The 25,403-nt window shown below is 44.7% G+C and overlaps 1 protein-coding gene across 6 annotated transcripts in view; it reads right to left on the bottom strand.

The window, feature by feature from the left end:
- MAP7D1 (MAP7 domain containing 1) overlaps positions 1 to 25,403 on the bottom strand; it is a 138,706-nt gene that overhangs the window by 16,985 nt on the left and 96,318 nt on the right. For 2 of the 6 annotated variants that reach the window (XM_075336035.1, XM_075336034.1), the window contains exons 4-13: positions 23,317 to 23,480; positions 21,018 to 21,132; positions 20,388 to 20,498; positions 16,818 to 16,940; positions 16,587 to 16,726; positions 15,005 to 15,138; positions 14,618 to 14,925; positions 14,308 to 14,530; positions 9,060 to 9,252; positions 898 to 1,002 (exon numbers count right to left, since the gene is read on the bottom strand). In XM_075336035.1, coding sequence (XP_075192150.1) covers positions 898 to 1,002; positions 9,060 to 9,252; positions 14,308 to 14,530; positions 14,618 to 14,925; positions 15,005 to 15,138; positions 16,587 to 16,726; positions 16,818 to 16,940; positions 20,388 to 20,498; positions 21,018 to 21,132; positions 23,317 to 23,480 — 1,616 coding nt within the window. The remainder of the gene's footprint in view (positions 1 to 897; positions 1,003 to 9,059; positions 9,253 to 14,307; positions 14,531 to 14,617; positions 14,926 to 15,004; positions 15,139 to 16,586; positions 16,727 to 16,817; positions 16,941 to 20,387; positions 20,499 to 21,017; positions 21,133 to 23,316; positions 23,481 to 25,403) is intronic. The other 4 variants (XM_075336036.1, XM_075336037.1, XM_075336038.1 and 1 more) reach the window with 4 other exon arrangements.

Raw genomic sequence — 25,403 nt, 5'->3', positions numbered from 1 at the left:
CCGCAGCCGCACATAACTGCATGTCAATTATTCCTGCGGATTTACCTGCGGAAATCTGCCTTGGTCCCATACTTACCTGCCTTGATAGCAGACACCAGAGTCACTTTCCCTTGGTGCACAGGAGCGCGGTGGAGCCAGGAGCAGGAAGGAGGAGTTGGGCGGGGCCTGCATGAGCTCCGGTCATGTGACAGCCAGAGCTCGTTCAGGCCCGCCCACCTTCTCCTGCACAGTGCAGACACTTCCAGACACGGCGGCCAGAAAGTGAAGTGCTATGTGATGGAGGTAAGTATGAACTCCCCAATCACTCAGCACTTGTTCTGCATTGAGAATGCAGTGCCGAAGCCATGGTACTGTATCCTCAATGCAGAATGCCCGCACCATATCCGCAGGACATTCCGCAAATAAACCGCAGCATTGAAACAGACAAAGTTGTGCTGCAGTTTTCTGGGAGCTCCTGCGGCATGTCCTGCGGATATAACCGCAGGACACTTTCCCCGTGGGCACATAGCCTAAGATTTCTGACATCTTATTCACATTCTGCTGTCAAAACAGCCAATATATTACCTCACATAGCCAAACAGTAAGTAAGCCATTTTTTGGGCAAATATCTGTAAAATGCAGGGTTAAAATTTTCCCTCAAAACATAGTCTATGACGTTCCCTGAGTCAAATTAAGTGGCTGTGAAAAATTTCATGATTGCTAGTGAGACGGTGCAGATTCCTTTAGCGAACACACACACCCTTTATATATTAATGTTTTGTGGTACTTTTAGGATATATAATTTGCCTTTAATGGCTGCATAGGTGCAGATGTTTGACACGCACAGGATTATCGGTTATGGCTCTGGTTCTGTCCATTTCTCTAAAATTGTGTAAACCAAAAAGCATTGGGTGGTACCTTCTTCCTCTCCAGACGCTCTTGCTCTTCCCTCTGAAAGTGTTGTTCTCTTTCCAGTCTCTGTTTTTCTGCTTCTTCACGAGCTTTGGCTTCTGCTTCTTCTTTCTAGAAAATGTTTCAAAAGGTAAGAAAAAAAATAGTTAAATAAATTCTGTAAAACAGTCTGCACAGGAGATCAAACATAAGGATCATGGAAAAAGGTTGATAGTTACTACTCCTAAGATTCTATGTGGATGGAGGAGGACAGGAGACCTCTTCCTACAACCTCCCAGCTACATAGGAGATGGCAGTTACTACTTAGAAGATTCTCTCTCAGTAATGTAACAATCTGTATTCACTTTAATTTAGGACTAGAGAATACTATGAAGGAGTGTTCAGTCCTCGTGGAGAAATACATTTCTGTTGTGTGTTAAAAAGCTACAGTATTTTTGGTTTATTAGATGCACCGGATTATAAGACTCACCCCAAATTTAGAGGAATAAAAAAAATTAAAAAAAAAAGGTAAAAAAAATAAAACAAAACAAAATTAAAAAAAAAAAAAAGCAGGGTCAGTCTTACAATCTGGTGGTATCTTACCAGAGGGCAGCAGCAGTGCAGGGCGATGCTGCAGGCGGTGCGGCAGGTGTGCCAGATGCTCGCTGTGGGTGCTGTGACGTAGGCAACATCAGGAAACTGTCGGCAGTAGTGGCTTCAAAGAAATGGCACTCTGAGTCGGCGCATGCGCGTGCCATATTTAGGTGCCATTTTCCTTAAGTTCGCTGCCGGTAGATCAATGAGCCAGAGACGAGAGCTCCATCTGTGTATGTGCTGACACAGGGTACAATTATTTGAAGCCAGCACCGCCGACATGTTCAGGATGGCCCCTGTCTCACCGCTTGCAGCACAGCAGCCTGCAGCATTGCCCCTGCCTCCTGCTATCCTCCTTCACCACCTCCCTGTAAGCGACATTCAGATAATAAGATGCACCCCTCATTTTCTTCCCAAATTTTTGAGAGGAAAAGTGCGTCTTATAATCAAAACATATGGTACTTATCTTGATATGTCATACGTATTTTTTAAAGAAAAATTTAAATAAAAACAGTTACTCTGTAAAGAAGCACTCCCATGAACTTTTTTTCTCCCCCTAAACCTGTCTCTATGTGTATGTAGTATAACATGAGTGTGTTACTATACTCACCTACTGTCGCTCTATCCTGGATCCCGCACCGTTCCTTTTCTCAGCAACATCACTTCTCTTCAGAGTCTCTAGATCACGCTATGCCAGAGCCAGAAGTCTCGTTTACAATGAAAGCCTATACAGCCTTGTTCTGATGTTCCGTAGACTTACACTGTAAAAGCCACTTCTGGGTTACACAGAGCAGTGTGACCGGGACAACCTGCAGAGGGGCTGACATCAATAACAGGAGGAGTGGAATGATGCTGTATATCGGAGGCAGTTGTAGGGAGTAGATTAACCCACTGAAACTACACTACGCTATACACACAGATTAAGGACTTTCCCCATGAACAAAGTTCATTTTAAATCAATAGATCTTGTAATAAGGATTTCCACAGTTGTCTGGGTCTAAATAAAAATACGTTCCTGGGCGGAGATAATCTTATATACGTGTCCCTGCTATGTACTATGTAATGGCCGTGTCTGACCGTACAGGGGCATGGTCTGATCATACCACATCTCCTGGGCAGGCGAGGAAGTAAAAAAAAAAAAAAAGTATACAAAGATTACAGCACAGGATTGCAAATAATTCTTTGAGGCAAAACATATTTTTAAAAACAGACAGGGAAATGTTTTACCTCACAAAAAAAGAGAATTTTGTTACTTACCGTAAATTCTTTTTCTTATAGTTCCGTATTGGGAGACCCAGACCATGGGTGTTTAGCTTCTGCCTCCGGAGGACACACAAAGTACTACACTTAAAAGTGTAGCTCCTCCCTCTGAGCTTATACACCCCCTGGTAGCCAGTCCTAGCCAGTTTAGTGCAAAAGCTTAAGGAAAATAGCCACCCACAAGTAGAACCGAGTAAGAACCGGAACAACCGTAGACTCTGTCCACGACAACAGCCGGTGATAACACACGGAACAAGAAAATTGCCAACAGGCAACAGGGAGGGAGCTGGGTCTCCCAATACGGAACTATAAGAAAAAGAATTTACGGTAAGTAACAAAATTCTCTTTTTCTTTATCGTTCCTTTGGGAGACCCAGACCATGGGACGTTCCAAAGCTGTCCCTGGGTGGGAATAAACAGAAAAAAATAAGAAGTAGGCGGAGCCTAACTTCACAAGTGGGCGACAGCCGCCTGAAGGATGCGTCTGCCCAAGCTCGCATCTGCCGAAGCATGAGCATGCACTTGGTAGTGCTTCGAAAAGGTATGCAGGCTAGTCCAAGTGGCAGCCTGACAGACTTGTTGAGCCGTAGCCTGGTGCCTAAAAGCCCAAGAGGCACCGACAGCTCTGGTCGAGTGTGCTTTAATCCCCGGCGGGATAGGCATTTAAGTACTCTGGTAGGCGTCCGAAATGGTCGATCTAATCCAACGGGCCAAGGTCGGCTTAGAAGCAGAGAGACCCTTGCGCCGCGGTGCGAGACACATAAATCCGGAGAGCACGCACCAGATCCAGAGTATGCAGCGCTTTCTCAAAGCGATGAACAGGGGCCGGACAGAAGGAAGGCAAGGAAATATCCTGGTTAAGGTGGAAGGGAGAGACCACCTTAGGAAGAAAGTCCGGGGTCGGACGGAGAACTACCTTGTCTTGGTGAAAAAACAAAAAAGGTGACTCCGAGGAGAGCACAGCCAAATCAGAGACTCTCCTGAGAGAAGTTATGGCAACTAGAAAGGCCACTTTTTGAGAAAGACGATACAAAGAAACCTCCCTAAGGGGCTCGAAAGGGGGTTTCTGCAATACCGTGAGGACCAAGTTAAGGTCCCAGGGATTCAAGGGCCGCCGATAAGGCGGAATGATGTGAGACGCACCTTGCATGAAGGTGCGGACCTGAGCCAGCCGGGCGAGACGCCGCTGGAACAGCACTGATAGAGCTGAGACTTGTCCCTTGAGAGAGTTGAGGGACAGTCCTAGCTGCAGACCGGACTGTAAAAAAAGACAGAAGGGTCGGCAACAAGAATGGCCAAGGGGAATGGCCGGAAGAGCGACACCAGGACAGGAACATTTTCCAAGTCCGGTGATAGATCTTGACGGAGGAAGACTTACGGGCCCGAGTCATAGTGGAGATGACTTCAGGAGGAATACCAGAAGCCGTCAAAATCCAGGACTCAAGAGCCACGCCATCAATTTGAGTGCCGCAGAATTCGGGCGGAAAAACGGACCTTGCGAGAGCAGGTCTGGACGGTCCGGAAGATGCCACGGCATCTCCACGGACAGTTGGAGCAGGTCCGGATACCAAGCTCGCCTGGGCCAGTCCGGTGCAATGAGGATGACTCGACGGCCCTCCATTCTGATCTTGCGCAGGACTCTGGGCAAGAGAGCTAGAGGGGGAAACACGTAGGACAGATGAAACTGGGACCAGTCTTGAACCAGAGCGTCCGTGGCAAAGGCCTGGGGATCGTGGGAGCGAGCCACGTAAACCGGAACCTTGTTGTTGTGACGGGATGCCATTAGGTCCACGTCCGGAGTGCCCCACTTGCGGCAGATTGACTGAAACACTGCCGGGTACAGGGACCACTCGCCACCGTCCACAGATTGACGGCTGAGATAATCTGCCTCCCAGTTTTCTACGCCAGGGATGTGGACTGCGGATATGGTGGACTTTGAGTCCTCCACCCATTGAAGAATGCGTTGGACCTCCAACATTGCCAGGCGGCTGCGTGTCCCGCCTTGGTGATTGATGTAGGCAACCGCTGTCGCGTTGTCTGACTGGACTCGAATGTGCCTGCCCGCCAACAGGTGGTGAAAGGCTAGGAGAGCTAGAAGCACAGCTCTGGTTTCCAGCACATTGATTGAAAGGGCTGACTCGGACGGAGTCCAAGTGCCCTGTGCTCTGTGGTGGAGATGTACCGCTCCCCAGCCGGATAGGCTGGCATCCGTGGTGAGAATCACCCAGGACGGAGTCAGGAAGGAGCGCCCTTGGGACAGGGAGAGGGGTCGAAGCCACCACTGAAGAGAGCTCCTGGTCCGTGGCGACAGAGCCACTAACCTCTGTAAGGAGGAAGGCCGCTTGTTCCAACAGCGGAGAATGTCCAGCTGCAGAGGACGCAGATGGAACTGGGCAAAGGGAACCGCCTCCATGGAGGCCACCATTTGACCCAGCACCTGCATCAGGCGCCTGAGGGAATAACGGCGGGGCCTCAGGAGAGAGCGCACCGCTAGCCGGAGAGACTGCTGTTTGATTAAGGGCAACTTCACAAGTGCCGGCAAAGTCTCGAACTGCATCCCTAGGTACGTGAGACTCTGGGTCGGAGTCAGAGTGGATTTGGGAAGATTGACAATCCACCCGAATTGGGCTAGGGTGGCGAGAGTGAGCGAAACACTCCGCTGACAGTCTGCGCTGGATGGACCCTTGACCAGAAGGTCGTCCAGATAAGGAAGCACTGCTAACCCCTGGAGGTGCAGGACCGCAATCACTGCCGCCATGACCTTGGTGAATATCCGAGGGGCCGTGGCTAACCCGAAGGGGAGAGCCACGAATTGGAAATGATCCTCTCCTATCGCAAAACGTAACCAACGCTGATGTGACACTGCGATTGGCACATGTAGATAGGCATCTCTGATGTCGATGGACGCCAGGAAATCCCCTTGGGTCATAGAGGCAATGACTGATCGCAGAGACTCCATGCGAAAATGCCGCACCCGGACATGCTTGTTGAGAAGCTTGAGATCCAGGATGGGCCGGAAGGTACCGTCCTTTTTTGGAACTAGGAAGAGATTTGACTAAAAACCTCTGAACCGTTCCTGAGCGGGAACTGGGACAATCACTCAGTTTGCCTGCAAGGACGCCACGGCCTGTGAGAAGGCGGCGGCCTTGGAGCAGGGGGGAGTTGAGAGAAAAAAATCTGTTTGGCGGGCTGGAAGAGAATTCTATCCTGTAGCCGTGAGATATGATGTCTCTCACCCACTGATCGGAGACTTGCTTTAACCAAGCGTCGCCAAAGTGGGAGAGCCTGCCACCGACTAAGGACGTGGCTGGAGCGGGCCGAGAGTCTTGAGGAGGCTGCCTTAGTGGCAGAACCTCCTGCGGTCTTCTGCGGACGCGCTTTTGGGCGCCAGTTGGATTTCTGATCCTTGGCTGAGTTAGCGGACGAGGCGGAAGGCTTAGAGGATGACCAGTTGGAGGAACGAAAGGAACGAAACCTTGATTGATTCCTACCCTGGGCGGGTTTCCTGGTCTTGATTTGTGGCATGGAAGTACTCTTCCCGCCAGTAGCTTCTTTAATGATTTCATCCAGCTGTTTACCAAACAGCCGTGAACCAGCAAAAGGGAACCCAGCAAGAAACTTCTTGGAAGAAGCATCTGCCTTCCACTCTCGAAGCCACAAAATCCTGCGGATAACAAGAGAATTAGCTGAAGCCACCGCAGTGCGGTGAGCAGCCTCTAGCATGGCAGACATGGCATAAGATGAAAAAGCTGAAGCCTGAGAAGTTAAGGTAACCATCTCAGGCATAGATTCCTTGGTGAGGGAATGCATCTCCTCTAGAGAAGCAGAGATGGCTTTGAGAGCCCACACTGCTGCAAAAGTCGGGGAAAACGCGGCCCCCGCAGCTTCATACACAGATTTGGCCAGAAGGTCAATCTGACGGTCAGTGGAATCCTTAAGTGAGGTGCAGTCAGCCACCGACACAACGGTCCGGGCTGAGAGCCTTGACACCGGAGGGTCTACCTTTGGGGAGTGAGACCACTTCTTGACCACCTCAGGTGGAAATGGAAACCGGTCATCAGAACCACGCTTTGGAAAGCGTTTGTCAGGGCAGGTCCTGGGTTTGGTCACAGCGGTCTGAAAACTGGAGTGGTTAAAGAACACACTCTTTACTCTCTTAGGCGAGGTAAACTGATGTTTTTCTGCCAAAGAGAGTTGCTCCTCTGACACTGGCGGATTGAGATCCAGCACAGAATTAATAGAAGCAATCAAATTACTAAGATCTGAGTCACCCTCAGAGAAATCGAAGGGATACATAGCCTCCGAGCCCCCAGTGAGGGCATCCTCCTCATCTTGAGAGTCAGCTCTTGAGACAGAGCCGTGGGACGGGGAGGGGGAGGAAACCCTGCGCCTTCTCTTAGAAGGACGGGGTCTGGGATCAGATGATGAATCCTCCGTGAGCTCCGATGGACGGAGGTCAGAGGATAGGAATCCTCTGTCAAGAGTATTAGAGGCACCCTGTGAGGGGGGCTGATGCATATTCATCAAAGTCCTGGTCAAAAGTCCCATGGACTCAGCAAATGACTGGGATATGGACCTAGAAAAGGACTCTACCCAGGCCGGGGGTTCAGTCACAGGTGCAGCAGCAGCCTGAGAGACCACTGGGGGTGAGACTCCAGGCTGTGGCACCGCCAAGTTAGAGCAACCATCACAGTGTGGATAAATGCTCGGCTCAGGCAGCAGGAGCTTACATGCAGTACATGCAGCTGCTGGAGTGGGGGCTTTGCAGAGAATGAACCCCAGGGAGAATATACAGAGGTCCACAACCGGAGACCGGCTGTGGCTTACCAGACCGCTGAGCGCGGTGTTGTGTGCCCTCCAGATCCCGAAGCCCGTTCCCCAGTCGCAGCACCTCAGCAGAGATGCAGAATGCAGGATGTCCCAGAGCAGAGTGAACTCTGCCTGAGAAACCGGAGCGAAGAGAGGGGGCGGGACTAGGGGGCGTTCCTATAAAAGAGCGGGAACTGGAGGGCTATAGAGACCTGCAGGGAAGAAGGGACGCCCCAGCAGTGGGGAGTGTCCCTCCCCTGTGTAGAACGGCCGCCGGGAGGAGCCGAACCTGTCCCTCTGCATGAGTGACATGCGAGGGCAGGAAAATGAAACAAGGCCTCCGGCGAAGCCGGGGCCTAAATTTAAGCGGCGAGGCCGACAAGCAGGCACCATCGGCGCGGTTCTCAGGCAAAAGCTAGAGAACCCGCCGGAAAAGTTAAAACAATCACATACAGCATACTCTCCCCTTACAATAAAGAACCGGGACCCCCAACATAAACGTCTCAGGTACTTAGCTGCTGAGACGCAGGGCCATGTCCCTGGGGATGAGTGCTCCGGTCCAACAGAATCCTCAAGGGGCTGTGGATGGAGACCGGACTCCTGCCAGGCATGGAGACCGTGCTGGCTCCCACTTCAGCCAGAGCCCAGAAGGGATGGTGAAAGAGCGCGGCATGTAAGGCTGCAGCCTTGTAAATCAACCTTAACAACACCGCCGACACAGTGGGGTGAGAAGGGACATGCCGGGAGTCCAGACATGGACCCGCTTTACTTCAAACTCTTTCCAAAAGTCAAACAAATCAGATGAGAATGCATGTGTGGATGTATGACTACTGACACAAAGCGATAAACTGGCTAGGACTGGCTACCAGGGGGTGTATAAGCTCAGAGGGAGGAGCTACACTTTTAAGTGTAGTACTTTGTGTGTCCTCCGGAGGCAGAAGCTAAACACCCATGGTCTGGGTCTCCCAAAGGAACGATAAAGAAAGAATCAGCTATGATCCAGTGTTGTAAGGCTTGTATCCTTTTTACGTCCTCCCCTGCTCAGGAGATTTGGTATGATCAGACCATGTTCAATGGAAAGAAATTAAAAACTGCCTCTGCATATTCAAGAATTATGATGAAGTATAAATACAGATTAACAAAATTATTTTAAGAACCAAATATTTTCTATTCTATAACTAAAAATAAAATGAATGTTTATTTTTTTGGCAATCTCATTGTCAAGGAGAATGGTAGATCATGGTATGACAAGTGGCTATGGTTTGCACACAGACAACAATAGGGGGCAGCAAAGGCCCATTCTTGATGAAAAGCAGCTTCTTTTAGGTTTGTTTGCGAGCATCAACAGTGCATGTGTATTGTGTGATCTGTTATGGATGTCATATGACCAGGGAACAGGATATCCGTGTCAATAACTTCTCTGTCCCTAAAGGATTCAGCAAAATGGTTATCTGCATTTAACTATGTAGCACAAGAGTATTGTTCAACCTCATTTTATACATTATTGTAGTTTTTTTTATCTCTCACTTGTTTCTGAAGTCTCTCCGTCTCCTCTCGCTCAACTCTGGCCTTTTCTTCTGCAGTCTTCCTTTGTTCTTCCTCTTCCTGTTGACGTCTCTCCTCCTCTGCTAGTCTCCTCTGCTCCTCCAGTTGCTGGGCCTCGGCCTCTCTCTGGAGTCTTTCCTCAGCCTCCCGAAGTGCTCGCTCTTCTCTTTCTCGTCTACAGTTGGCAGAATTTGTGGGTTAAAGAACAACCATATTACTACAGTAAATAAGTGCAGTGGCCAGATTTAACACAGGGCAATATAACAGATTACACATGCAAGGAGAGTCAAATTTGTAGGTTCTTCTATGGTTCAGTGGAGTAGTCACAGAGGTCCTCACACCTATATTACTACTTATGGTGGCATTGGAAGGCCTAGGTATACCAGAAAGATACAGAAGAAAAAATAAAGTAATCCTTTCCAAGTTCAACTGGACACATCATGCCAAATATTTTAATTTAGGACCTTTGAGTGTGAAGGGACGGAACGGACCATATGACCATATAGTCCTACCTGTATTCCATATGTATAGAGACACTTGTATGACCTTGAAGAATATTGCATTTTCTGCATATTTATATGACTAGCCTACTATTTTCCTCTATTTTGAAATGAAAGTTGACTGGTGATACCTTTTAGAAAAAAAGTGATGAGAGATGACCATCCATATGTAGAGAGTAAGGCCCTTTCACATTGCGTTTTTACCTACGTTCACTGGTCCTCCGTCTCGCCCCCTGCAAAACTAGCTTCGGCGCATACGCCAATGGGGCCATTGACTATAATGGAGCAAACGGAGTCAGCATGTGTGCTGTCTTGCACCATAGTAGTAGTAATACTAGTAGTAGACTACAATCGGGTGTCCACCTGCAGAACACGTATATGACCGAAAATTATGCAAGACAGAGCACACGCTGACTCAGTCTGCTCCACTATTGTCAATGGCCCTGTCAGCGCATGCGTCTGAAACATGTTTTGTGGGGGGGAGGGGTGTTCGGATGGATGCCTCGATGGGACCAGTGAACGTAGATAAAAATGCAATGTGAAAGCGGCCTTACCGAAACTGCTGGAAATTTGTACCATTGGAGTAGCTCTTTAATAGACTAATTACACAGGACAGACAACCCACCAGGATTTAAAATTTCAACAGAAATACAGATCACGGAATAGATTCAACAACAAAATGATAAGCGTGTAAAAAGTTGGTAAAAAGCCAAAGAACAATAATTTATCGTCTTTTGTGTAGAGATTTTCTCTGATATAATATTATTAGGATTCCCCTCTCTACACAACAATTAAAAATAACTTGCAGGGGCATAAGCACATATCTAAATTGATCACTGACGATGTTGTTGTGATTTGTCGTCATAACTGAGGGGTTTTAAATCTGCATTCTGCTTGCATGTCAGACAGCAAGAGCTCAAAGAATTTCTAAAACCACAGGCCATAACGAGATGTTGTCAGACACAGACGTTACATATAGAGCGGGTGAAATAAGTATTGAACACGTCACCAATTTTCTAAGTAAATATTTTGCTAAACATGCTTTTGACATGAATTTCTCACCAGATGTGTGTAACAACCCATCCAATCCACACAAAGAAATCAAACCATAGATGTCCAGTAATTTGATGGGCAATAACGAGAAATTACATTGAACACATGAAGAAAGACATGCAAAAAAACACGGAAAGTCATGACATCAGATGAAATCTAGCTGTAATTAAAAAACAATCCAGCCACTTTGTGAAAAGGAATATCAGCTGGTTCAATTGATGGCCTATAAAAAGGTTACTTATTACTAAGGTGCCACACAAGAAACATCTCATGATGAATAAAACCAGTGAACTGTCAAGACCTACTTAAACTTACTGTTGCAAACAATACTGATGGCATTGGTTACAGACGAATTTCTAAACTACTCATGTTCCAGTTGAGCACTGTTGGGACCATATTCCGAACATCATTTCACCACAAACCGGCCACGACCAAGTGCTTCCAACAAGATTTCAGACAGAAGAGTGAAAAGAGTTATCAGAAGAGTTATCCAAAAGCCAAAAATCACCTATGCAGAACTACCAAAAGACCTGGTATCAGCAGGTACATTTGTTTGAAAGAGCATTACTTATTGTTTTCTATCTTCATGGCCTGTATGCACGCTCACTAAGAAAGACTCCACAGCTGAATGAAATTCATGTTTACACGAGTTTAAAATTTGCTCAAAATCATTTAGACAATCCTGAAATACTAGGAGAATATAAATCTGGTCAAATTAGACAAAAATTGAACTGTTTGAATGCTGTAATACGCACAATATTTGGAGGCCAAAATGCACGACATATCACCCCAAAAACACCATACCAAGAGTGACGTTTGGAGGTGAGAACACCATGGTGTGGGGCTGTTTTTCAGCATACAGCATTGAGAAGCCTCATTGCATTGAAGGAAGGATGAATGGACAAATATACCGAGACATTCTTGATAAACATCTGCTGCCATCTACCAGGATGATGAAGATGAAACGAGGGTGGACATTTAAGCAACACAATGACCCCAAGCACACAGCAAAGGAAACACTCAATTGTTTTTAGAAAAAAGAAAAATAAATCACCTGACCTGAATCCAACAGAATATTTATGAAGGAACTAAAGTTCAGAGTTCATAGAAGGAGCCCATGAAACCTTCAGGATTTGAACAATGTTTGTGTGGAAGAATGGACCAAAATAACACCTGAGAAATGCATGTGGCTAGTTCTCCATACAGAAGGATTCTTGAAGCGGTCATTACCAACAGAGGCTTTCGTACAAAGTTTTAAATATATTTAAATAAGTGTGTTCAATACTGTGCAATTTATCATTATTACACATTACTAAATATATGGATATCTATGGAATTATCTTTTTAGCTGTGTGGATTGGATGGGTTGTTACCGACATTTGGTACAAAATTCATGTCAATAGCACATTTAGAAAATTTGTGGCGTGTTCAATACTGATTTCACCTGCTATACAGTAAACATTTAGTGCTTTTAAACAAGTGTTTTTTATAACTTTATATTAATTCCTCTTGATTCAGCTTTTTCTCATAATAGTTAACTTTTTATAATACCTAGTACTCACTATTACTTCTGTTTTGTTATCCCTGCTATATTTCCATTCACTGTATATGAAGCAATATGATTACTCGGTCCTAGGTCCATGTATATACAGTATATTAACATTAAACTTCCTCTGCCAGGTTTTCTTTCATGCTGACAGCTTATCAAGGTTCTTCTGTAATAATGTTTTCAGTAGTAATAGTAGATGTGTCAGCATATGAAAAAAGGGAGAAATGCATGCGCATATATAGATCTATCTATCTATATATATATATATATATATATATATATAGACACACACACACACACACACACACTATATATGTGACGCCCTAGCAGCAGTCGGACTGCTCGGCAGACACTTTGATGAAAAACAAAAAGGTTTTTTACGGGGGAGAATATTTGTGACGCCACCTGCGGTGTGCGGTAATAAGGAATACCGCCGCTGCTGTATGGGAGTGCCGGGGCTGATGGTGTTGGGGCAGCCTGGTGGTGATTCCCTCCGCAGGTAGGGGCCCCGGGACTCAGGGTAGGGAATAGGTAGGAACAGCCTATATTGATATAGGGCCGGCAGGGCGCTGGGGAGCCAGGGTACTCACTCAGGTGTGATGACGCATTCAGTGGACACAGACTCTGAGGTAAACAAAGTCTCTTGGTACTGCTGCACTCGGTGACTGCACGTGCGGTGGTCCCTTTCAGTGATTCTGTGGTGGACTGGAGCCTTCCTCCATACACTGTATACTGTGTGTGTCCCTGGCCCCGTTGGCTTGAAACCTTCGGGTCCCGTCCCTCTTTTTAATTGGGACCTGCTCTTAGCAGCTGGCACGAGGGATTTTCTGTGACTGCTCTGTGTGGGAAGTCCTATCCCTCCGCTGTGCTGACGCCGCTAATCTCTGAGCCGTCAAGTACAGGCCACTGTCTGCGACCCAGCCAGGCTCTCCTCAGGGAGCTCTTAATCCCCAGGTCCTCTCTCTTTTTCAGTTACTACCAACTGTCTAACTGACTCCTCCCACCAGCCTGTCTGACTCATAGGTGGGCGGTTCCTTTCCCAGCTGGAACCACGCCCCTGGTGTGCCTGACAAGTGTAGTGTTTGGGTGACTAGGATTTGTGCTGTTAGTACAGAATCACTGTTGCGGACCCCGGAACCAAGGAGGGTGGGCCCTGCACCAAGGATAGAGAATAGTGCAGTTCCCTGTGACACCCTGGACTGGTCCAGGGGCGTCACATATACACTATACATATACCATGCTCAGGTGCTCAGTACTCGTGACGAGCAGTACAATGGATATATAAGTATAATGGAAATCAATAGGGAACTCGAGCGTGGTAGTGCTTACTCATCACTGATCATAAATTGCACTGAGGCTTATAAATAGGCCATTCAAAATTTATAAATGATCAAGTAATGCTATTTTGTTTTGTTCTTTTTTTAACCTATGCATATAAAACTTTAATAAATGTGGAGCTTCACTGCAAGTGTACTGTTACATTAAAGAGGATCTGACTCCAGATATGAAAATATAATCTTTATACATCATGAAAAAATAGCCTGCTGGACCAACCCCTTAACAGGACTTACATATTTGCTGGGAAAACAAGAATACAGGGTTTTTTTTCTTCTGTTTTTTTTTTTTCAAAGAACAAATGAGTCTAGCATTATTTGATTAGATGGGAGCCCTGCAAACCTTCTACTTGCCCATATATGTGGCTCTTTTCAATAGCCAGCCTAGCAAAGCACCATATGTGCATCACATGCCACAATAATGATTTTGTTCCAGGCCGGATAATAAAAAGGCACCCGGAATGCTGTCAGGTAAAAGGTGGTGTGCAGAGTTTCCATCCGCTGTCAACAGTTTACCAATATGGACGCTGCACTGGTCCGACAAATCATTTTGGACAATCTTTAGTATGTAGTAATGTAATGCCATGTTCCTACTGGCATTAAGGGGATGGATCCATAATGCATGAAGATACAGATTTCCTTTTAGTACCTCTATTTCATGCTTCTCTATTTCAAAAATGGCAATTGTTCCTGTGTACATCACAAACCACAGTACAACTATGTGTACTGGTACGGGACAATGTAGTCACTGCCTGTTCCCCAACCCCCAAAAGCTATTTCTTTTCAGTTTTCACCTTTGTTGTTCTTCTCTCTCCCTCCTCTCCTCCTCCTCCTTCTCTCTTTGCTCCCTGGCCTGCCGTCTCTTCTCTGCCAGTAGACGGGCAGCCTCCTCTTTATCAGTTGTGCCCGCCATTGGCTTGCTTGGAGAGGGAGCTGGGGAAGTAACATTTACTGCAGCAGAAATAGATGTGAGGGCTTGTACTGGAGTAGCAGCATTTGAAACTGTAGCTGACGTGTCTGGAATATAAAGGGAAAATTTCAATAAAATATTTACAGAGCGACATCTCTAAAATGATGGTAGATTTCCAGCTGCAGAGTACAAACCTATATTTGGTGCGGTGCAGGAAGAGGCACTTTCTGATGGTTCCTGGGCTTTTGTGGTTTCCTCTAGTTGAGGTGCAGGGGATGGCCGTCTCTCTTTCTCAGCTTTGTGCTCTGCTTTCTTCTCTTTAACCTTTCCTGGGGTCTTCTGTTCCTTCAGTTTTTCTGACTTGCCTTTAGACTTGGGTGTCACCTGTGCACCCTTTGGGGAAGGCTGTTTTGGGGTTATTGGTGCTGATGGAATTGCAAAGGGTGAAACTGGCCGCTTGGTAGGTGTAGATGGCGAGGATGGGCGATTTTTAGACTTCAAGCTGCAGAGATGGACAGAAACCATTTGAAAAACATTCCAAGTATACAAAAATGTGCATTCTTCATAAGATTGACACTGACCTTTTGTCAGGTGTGGGGGAAGCACGGCTTTTAGTAGCAGGAAGTGACTGGCGTTTCTTCAGGATACGTTCTCTACCTAGCGCACTTCTTTCACGCTCATTTTCTCTATCTTTCTCCTTCTTTTCTTTCTTTTTCTAAAAATTACAAGGGAATATTAATTCACATGCATATTTTTAGAGAATACATATAAAATCATATGGAAATCATTGCAATGCAAACAATTCCTTCCACAACTTGTTAAATGTCCCATCCTGGTCCCCTATTGTGCCATTCCACACAAACACACACAAAAACAAAAACACACACACACACACACGCTCACCTTACCTTACCTTACCTTCCGTTCCATCGCCGGCCTCCTGGGACTTGCAGTTCGCCGGTACAAGATGTGTATTGGGTAACCATAGCAACCGATGCCGAAACCTCCGCTGCCAGAGCGCTGACGTCAAAGGCAGGAGCCATTTGCCTCAGATTGGCCCGCACGCTGCCTTTGAGTAGCGTCTGACAGAGGGAGGAAGTTCCGGCATCGGTCGCTATGGTTACCCGATACACATCTTGTAGCGGCTAACTATGTGTATCAGGTAACCATAGGGACGAGGGCATAATATGTGTGTGCGCGTTAGTGTTTGTGCATGTTTGTATGTGTTTGCCTGCCATTGTGGTGTTCGAAAGTGTTTGACGAACGTTCGACGAACACACCCGCCGTTCGACGAACCGAACTCGAACACTAGGGTGGTGGCTCATCTCTAGACCTGGTTTCCCACACTATCTTGCAGTAATGCCGAAGAGGGAAGGCATTTAACCATGTCCCCCAAATCTTATAAAATTTCTCCAGTGCATTTCTTTTGAGGTATATCCCCCTCTCCAACCAAATTAAGTATTAACTCTCTCCCTAAGGTCCCCAATGGCAGGCCAACAGTTTCCTGACCTGATATAAAAGTCGTGTGATACCGACCATCACCGGCGAACCCAAATCCGACCCCTCCTCCAGGAGACCCAGAATGCATGTGACAGGTTTTGATAAAGATTACGGTCGAAACGTTGCTGTTGACACGTGATGGAATAAATTTGGATTGATGATGTCACCTACTGGGTCACAGTCAACTTTATATTGGTATGTTACATCAAGTGGATCCCTTGATACTAAACGTGCGCCCCTGAACTGCTATTTTTGTGTGTTTTTATACATATGCAGTTCCCTCTTTGACCCAGGTGCTGTTATTTTTCGTTTTGCTAGGTCTTGACTGTATTCATATGCTGAAAACTTGTGCAATCAGAGCCAATACTGCCCTCCAGTATTCATCGATATTCCCACAGGACCACATCATATGTAGCAGATTAGCGTTCTCCTGCCACATCCAAGACAAAGGTCATCTGTCTGGATCCCCATCTTATGTAATAGACTGGGTGTTCTATACACTCTATGCAGCAAGAATAGCTGCAACAGTCATTGATTTCAGAGACAGCTAAGCTTGGAATCTGAGACCTCAACCCATTGCGCGTTATCGATCTAGGGCCCAAGTCCCTCTTAGGCTTTGTACTCTAACTTGAATGAAGCCTCCAACATGAAGATGCTACTCACTGGGGATGAATCATTCCTCTTCCTTGGCGTTACATCAGGACTGCCGACTGTGGTCCTACGACGCTCGGTGCAGCGATGCTTGTGATTATTATATGGTGTAAGAGGACTTGCAGAGGCAGAACGGGGACATACATGGGCACCTGGTAACAATATAAGGTATGCAAGTAAGAACACTGTGAAAGAGGACTAAGGTGCTGTTTAGCTACAGAAACACGTCACTCAAAATCTTACTCAATTCTCTGCTGTTACCAGGGAGTGTTGCAGCACTGCGGCTTCGTGCTAGGAAGGACAAGGTGGGTGTCATCAGACGATCAACAATACTGCTCTCCCATGGGCTCAGCTGCAAGCTCCTGTCTGCCAAGAGATAAGGAGGTCAATACAACAAATAAATGAAAGAAACTGCAGTTGTGAATAGTTAAATCGGTACAATTGAATAGGTAGTGAAAAGGAAAAAAAAAAATGGGTTTTATGTAATAATATTTCTATTATAAAAAAAAAAAACCTCTCAATAGAAAAAACAGGATTAAATACAGATTATTACTTGGTTTACCTCTATCAGGCATTATCAGCCAAAATAGAAAATAGGCATATAAGTGGAGATCTAAAATAGTAAATGTGCTGAAATTCTGGCTCAATTTGTGCCATGAACATGGAGTATACAGTATACCTTGTGTCAATTTGTATTTTAGTGACTTTTGGAACAGTTAAAAAAGTACAATTACACCAAATTTTGAAACTAAATATTAGTCTAAAAGTGATTAACTGAAAAGTTGTGTAAGGAAAAGTGTCTTAGCAGTCTAACAAAATGTATCATATCAACTACATTACTTAGAAAAAGTTAGGGATATTTGGTTTTCAGGTGAAATTGAAGGATGCCCTCTAACGTTTATAGGTGAACTTAACGTGACCCGCTCAAATCTTTTGAATGCACATGTCCGACTGTTCGATGTTTCTGTACTTTTTACACAACTTGCAACAAGCAACTTAATTGCAAAATTCACAAAAGGCATTTGATTCAATAAATGTAGGGGTTCAATTAGAATTTGTATTAAACAGTCCTCCTCATCACGCTGTTTACATTTTGACATTGTGGGATCAAGGTAACACCTAACAATTGATCAACAGCACCTCGGCATTACAAAGCTTCAAGAGGAATGTTCTCAGACTACTAAGCTTAGAGTGCCACATAGTGTCATCAAGAAGGTTGCAACAGAGATACAGGGAGACTGGAAAAGTCACAGAAAGGCATAAAAGTGGAGATCCTTTGACCACATCCAACACTGATGACCGCTTCATTGTGAACAATGGCCTTTTGAACCAAATGATGAATGTTACACAACTCCAGGAAGACTAAGGGAAATAAAAAGTTCCCATGTGTCACATCAGACCATTCAAAACAATTTACATCAGCATGGTCTGCATGTACATGACCTGCAAAAGGTGACCGACCACATCACCAGGCACAAGCATCATCATCTTACTGGACAAGGAACCAGTGGGCCTCAGTGCGTTTCCCTGATGAAAGTTGATTGACACTGAGCAGAAATGATGGCTGCGATGACGTTGGAGACGTCAAGAAGAGCGTTATGCATCAGCCACTGTTGTCACCAAACGAGCCTTTGGTGGTGATAACGTTACAGTGTAGGCAGTTGTGTCTAGTCAATAAAGAAGAACTACCCTACACTTTGTGAATGGGACAGTAACAAGTCAGTATTACTTCAACAACATCATTAATCCAGTCATTGTGCTTCTGCATGAACAACATAGACCTAATTCCATCTTCATGGATGACAATGCATCAGTTGATCGAGGTCACATCATTAGGGGACAGCTGCTGGAGACTGGGGTACCTCAAATGGAATGGCCTGCACTTTCTCCAATAAATAAATAAATCTTTATTTTTATATAGCGCTAACATATTCCACAGCGCTTCACATACATCAGGAACGCTGTCCCCATTGGGCCTCACAATCTAGAGTCCCTAACTGTATGTCTTTGGAGTGTGGGAGGAAACCGGAGTACCCGGAGGAAACACAAGCAAACACGGGGAAACATACAAACTCCTTGCAGATGTTGTACTTGGTTGGATTCGAACCCAGGACCCCAGCGCTGCAAGGCTGCAGTGCTAACCACTGAGCCACCGTGCCGCCCGTTCTCCAGAACGGAATCCCATAGAAAACCTATGGGATCAGCTGAGTCGCCGTGTAGAGGCTTGTAACTCTGTACCCCAGAACCTAAATGACCTGAGGGTCGTCCTTCAAGAACAGTGGGATGCCATTTCTGAGCAGACCATAACTCCACTTGTGAACTGCTAGAGACATCGTTGACAAGCTCTAATAGATGCTGAAGGCCACATGACAAGTTATTGAGACATTGATGTTTTTGCGGGTTATGCCCATCACAGTTGTTGGCTTTTGTTGCATGCGCCTACGTAAATGCCCTACTTTCATGATAAAATATGACTCTAGCATAACATTTTTATGTTTTAGGGTCTGTGTGCACTGGGTAAATGTGTTTCTTAATGAAAATACGCACCCTCTGGCAGAATTCCACACCGGTGGCAAAAAAAATGCACCCAAAATCTGTATGCATACATAAATTTCACCCAAAAGACAAATATCCCTACATTTTTGTGAGTAGTGTATATTTGGTTAGTATATAGTAGTATGTATGTAGTATATATATATGTAGTATGATAGTATATGTACTGTATGGTTCTATATCTGTGTAGATAGTGCAGGAGGACAAATGCTTTATAGCAGCTTAATAGACTAGCACTTAACAGACAGAGAAATGTCAGATTATTACGATCTCTAGAAAGTGACGAGTATAGCCCTTTCGCTCATCGACCACACAATAACAGACAAGCTACATAAAGAGTAGTATTCGTGCGCGTAGTGCTGTTATCATGCATTATGTAGCCCTCCAGCAGCACAACAGCTCCTACCTTCTAATGGTAGTGATACGTTACAGTCTATACAGCAAAGCTAACAAATTAAGTGCAAAAAAACAGGAAATGTTAACTTTGCTTCTGCTCTAATAGCCAAAAAATGTTGATTATATGGATCATTACAAAGAAAGCATCTAATGGGCAATTCCCTTTATCATAGGCTTCATGATATAGAAAATGTATACCTATTGTGAATGACAGAACTTATTCCCTGGTGATCAATATTTTTGGAGAATTTCAGTGACAAAGCTACTTGTTTGCTAGACCACTCTTACTTTATGGTATAAAAAGATGATGCAGTCATGAATGGTGTCTTTTACTTGTATGAACATATCAATAAGTGGATAACACTGGAGCAGGCTTTTCATTTCAAGAGTTCACATCTTCATATCCGCGTAAGTCTAGTCATATGTTTACAAAAGAAAGGACAGGCCAGCAACTTCACTGTTCCACAATGATCAAGCTTCCTCCTCTGCTATCCGCCCTGGAAATATTTGGGAGGCCAAATCTGGTAACTAACTACATTCCAGAGAAACAGAAAGCAATCCTCAGTCTCAAGCGTCTTTAAGCCGCAAGTTTTTATATTGTCTTTTTCATTTGTATGCACGGCCTTGGCCATTAATAAACTTCTTGAAAAAAAAAAAAAGGCTGCACATCCTAAAGCAGATGTTGTCCTGCAGCAACACCCCAACGTCTTTGAGATCTTCAAGCAAGAAACCTCTAATTCAAACCACACTGTAAATTCCAGGGCATGCTGATGTATAGCATGTCAGAATTACGCAAGGTCTGCTGTTACACAGATGAGGATGAGCCGACCCTGGATAGAATTAGAAAACTTCCACAACACTTACTTCTGTTTGGTGAGTTCCACAAGGTAGCAGAGGATTTAGATAATCGCTTGTTGATTATTGAGTCTACATGCCTGGGAAGGTTTACGGCAGACACTGAGCATCTATTTACAGCTAAAATTTAGGAGAAACAAGAAAAGCACAGCACAATACAATAAGTATGTGGTTATTATATAAGCCTTGTAGCCTACATGCAACGGCAACAACTAAGTGTATAGAGTTTTAGCCCCAGACCGGACATACACATCACCACAGGAGTGTAGTTGGTTGGAAACATTACAAAGCCATTCACCTAAAAGCTCAAGTCAGCCTCCCTTATTAGCATGCAACTATGGCTAAATTCTAGGCAATTTTTTTTTTTTTTTTATAAAGTGGGGGATAAGCAGTATCCAGACAGCTCCATGAGAAACCATAAAATCCAGCCTGTCCAATCCTTTTGTTTTGTTTTGTTTTTTTTTTTGTCCCCCAACATCAGATTTTAGGAGAATGTCTGACAGCCAACCTAGACATTAGATATTTTGTGCATCCGGCAAAAATAACTGGATCAGTGGAACGCTAATGTCTGCGCCGAGAGATCTTTACAAAGATATCATAAAAAGAACCAGTGACATATGCAGTACTGCTATTATTTACCCCCTTTATGTCCTGGAGAGTTCTGATTTAACGCACCCGCCCATGACCATCGTTGCTGACGAATCTCTGCCCAAGTCTTCTTTTTGGTACGGTTCACTGCTGCTTCATATTTCTCCTAAGAAGTGACAATATAATACAGTTACTAAAAATGGAGTAGGTTTAGCTAAATGTAATAAATACTAGATTTACCATTTACACTGACAACTGCCAAACTGTTAACACCTGAGTTTCATCCGAAAAAAGCATTCCAGGACATAATACTAGCAGTGTCAGATTGGGGTACTAAAATCCTACCAGTTACATTGACTCTGGGGACCAACTGTTTAGCTATATGCTATATATACACATACTATATTTTTCGCTTTATAAGACGCACCTGATTATAAGACGCACCCCCAAATTTGGTGAAGAGATTTTTTTTTTTTTAATGTTAAATGGGGTCCATCTTATAATGCCAGTGTCCGTCTAACAAATCATATAGGGTATATGTCCCTCATAGCCCCCATCCTAAAATTAGCCCCCCTTAATCTGTATATATGGCCCCCTTATATTGAATATAGCCCCCTTGTGCTTGGACACAGCCCCCTGTGCTGCCCATGGCCCCTATAGATGGCACATCTCCCCTGTGTTTGATATGGCCCCCATACAGCTGCCCATGGCCGCTATAGATGGCACATCTCCCCTGTGTTAGATATGCCCCCATGCTGCTGCCCATAATAAAATAAAACACTCTTTCCTTACCTCCTCAGCGCTGTCCTCCTCATGTCTCCCACCTCGCAGTTGAGCTCCGGCTTCCTTACTTCCTGGTTCTTGCTGCCGGTCATGTGATCGGCACGGCAGAGTGATATCTCTCCGTGCCTTATCACAGACAGCAGCAGCAGGAGACTGGAGATCAGCGCTGGAGGTAAGTAAAGCTTTTTTATTTTACTATGGGCAGCAGCACGGGGGCCATATCTAACACAGGGGGGATCATGTGCGATCAAAGGGAGCACAGGCAGATATAATATGCCCCGCTGCCCCAGCCCCTCAGCGTGATGCAATTTCAGCACCACACTGATGGACAGCGGCTGTGCATATTATATGAGCGGGAGCAGGAGATCTAACGCTGCCGCTCGCAGCTTTCCCTGCCCCCAGCAGTGCTCCAGAGCGGACCCTGCAGTATGTGTAATAATTATATATATATATTTCTTACACCCCCCCGTATATTCGGTCTATAAGACGCACCCCCTACTTTCCCCCAAAATTTGGGTGAACATAAGTGAGTCTTATAAAGCGAAAAATACTGTACTTAATTATCTATATAATAAAACTGGTTAGTTTGTTACATAAATGATGAATGTAGCCATTGCTTGTACAATGAGAAACAAGCGTATAGTGCCCACTGCTGCTCATATTGGTGTGAGGGTGCAGCAGTCTTCCAAAAGGCCCATCAGGAAATTCACATGCTTGCGGGTTACATGAAAGCCAGTAGGGAATCTTCACAGCATGCAGTGCACGCGATGTAAGGATTCACAAGGCTGGAGTCACACAAAGTGACTGCAGACTTGTATCTAAGGCTGGAAAAGCCCTTTAATACAAGTCTGAAATGCAGGTGTGGCTCAAACTCTAGGTGAATTTGGAAGGTAAAGGGTTTATAGCAGCTCTCCATGGTTCATAGACCGGGAGCTTCCGAGCTGGAGATCTCCATCATGGATGTCCATGTGCACTTTAGCTTTTTATAAAATCATGGATTCTTAATGAATGTGTGCAATAAAATGCAACGGTCACATATATCTATATATCTATCTATATCTATATATATATAAAAAAAAAATAATAATGTTACCATAACAGGTCATAAATGTCCTTTCCTCAGTAAGGCCTTTTTTAGATTATGGTATAGCATCTGTATTTTACAGTCTATGTTACATCCACAATTCTCAGTCCAAATACAGTTTTTCTTAACTGACCCAACAGCCTTATATGATGAGGTTTGCCCTATCACTCAGTTTTAGGGAAGGCCTCAGAACGTGCTAGTCTGCATGTCTGCCTTTCCTACAGGTAATGACAATGTTGAGTTGCCATTGATTCTTCATAGGAATAACATTGTTATCTTATGTGTAATTACAGGTTTATGACAGGCTAGCTGGATGCTAGGAGTATGTAGACAAAACGCCAATAAAAAAGTGAACACTGCCCCTTGCTATAATCATTAAGCTGTTCATTCCGGGCAGGTATCCACTAGATAAATACAAGACTTATCCAAGACAAAATGGGATAATACATATATAGTAAAGTTCTGTTCTACACAATTATGTACCTTATTCTTCTCATACTTTAACCTTTGCCGTTCCTCCAGTATGACCCTTTTCCTCTCAGCCTTCAGTCTCTGTTCTTCCAGCTTCTTCTTTCGGTCTTGTAATTGTTTCTCCCGAAGTTGTTTTGCCTTTTCCTCTTTCTCAAGCCACACATTCTTCTTGGCAGCTGAAGGTAATTATAAGTTTGGTTAGAGATCATGCTGGAGTTGCATGACGAGGTTAATCTGTGCGCTCTCTTTGGATGTATACATTACATAAATATACAAATTTGTGAATCGAAATTTCAGTTCTACTGAAAATCCATCATGAAAATGCAGGGTATTTAAGGCAGCATATTTGCTGATGGGCAGCCGCAGTAGCTACTGTACAGTGATTCCAAGAATGGTACGACAAAGTAACTAGTGTTACTACAATTCCTGGTATATACAGTATTTGTAATTTCACAACTCTCCGGGTTAATGGTCTTATCTAGTTCAGAATTGTTTTTTCATCAAATGTGCCTAAATTAGTAAATTTTACAACTTGCTAATATGCATCATGTCTCAAAGGTGCCCCAATCTTAAGCTTAAAAGGCGTTTTAAAGGCATAAGGTTTCGATGACCTCTCCTTAGGAAAGTCATCAGTTTCATTCGGGGTGAGGTGATGGCTGGGGAACACCAACACCTGGAACCCTAACAATTGAGTTATAAGCTCCGTTGATGGCCAGATATAAGGGTGCTAGATCTGTGAACCGTCTTTCACCGTTTAGTAGCCATTCTTGGGTACTGCTGCTCAGCTCCTATTTTCTTCAATAGGAGCCGATTTGCTGCACCCCAGACCAGCAAGTACACACTGCCTGGAGCTGTGCTGTTCTGGCTCTGCACACGATTTACATCAGGCCATCTCCATTACCACCTGATTGGGTGTCCGACCCCACACAATATGATAATGCTGACTCTTATCCTAAAGGAAAGGATAGGGCATAAATATCTTAAGCCTGGAAAACCTCTAAACTCTGCTCCAGGTTTTGGGAAGTCCTCTTCCTGTTTGTGCTTGACACATTACTGCATTTCCCAGAGGAGCATTGCAACTATAAGACTCCTCACCGACAGCCAGCTTGGTTTGTCAGTCTCCGCAAGGAGAAAGGTTTTTCCCCTTCGACCCCGCTATAACTTCTCATACAGCCAGATCAGATCTCATACTTGGCACTGACGAAGGGCAATCACTCCGAAACACCATGTCTGCAAACTGAGGTTCTGATCTGTCATAAATCCCAAGTCATATGACAAGGCTCGTTAAGGCTGCTTTCACATATCAGTTTTTTTGCAATCAGGCACAATCCGGTGCTTTGCAGAAAAAAAATGCATCCGTTTTTGTTTTTTTTCCGCCGGATGCGGTTTTTCCTCATAGGCTTGCATTAGCGCCAGATTGTGCCGCATGGCCTTGCATTGCTTCTGTTTTTTTGCTACATGCGGCATATCTAGCTGATGCTGCGGTCGCATGTAACGTTGCTTGCAGCATTTTTTGTCTGCGCCGAAAAACCGCATTGCGCCGGATTTACAATGCAAGCCTATGGACGCCGGATGCAGCGTCCTGCGGCAAAACCACATCTGGATGCGTTTTTTTGAACTGCGCATGCTCAGTATCATACCGGATCCATCAAAAAACGGACGGGACCATGGAAAAACTTATGCAATGGTTCCGTTTTTTTTCGCCGCATCAGTTGCCTAAATTTTTGAGCCGGATTGAGCCTGATGCAAAAAAACTGATGTGTGAAAGCAGCCTAAAGGGTCACTTGTAACTTTAAGAATAGCTACTTCCAATAGGTGGCACTAGAGTTCGTCTCCTTCCTCCCTGGAGACAATTTGCATGTCCTGTGTCAGCATATGATCAGGGTGTGCTGTGTATGAAGGAGGTTTGCGGATTGCCAATCTTAATAAGTAAAGGGGGATGTCTCATGAACAAAGTTCATTTTAAATCAATGGATCTCGAAATAATAATTTCCACAACTGGATGTGTTTAGAAAAAAGGAAAGAAAATATATATATATATATATATATATATATATATATATATATATAGTGTGTACATTATATCCATCCATCATCTA

This window comes from Anomaloglossus baeobatrachus, chromosome 2 (assembly GCF_048569485.1).
Source record: "Anomaloglossus baeobatrachus isolate aAnoBae1 chromosome 2, aAnoBae1.hap1, whole genome shotgun sequence".
NCBI lineage: Eukaryota > Metazoa > Chordata > Amphibia > Anura > Aromobatidae > Anomaloglossus > Anomaloglossus baeobatrachus.
Note: the sequence above shows the minus strand (reverse complement) of the source record. Positions and strands in the feature narration are given on the sequence as shown.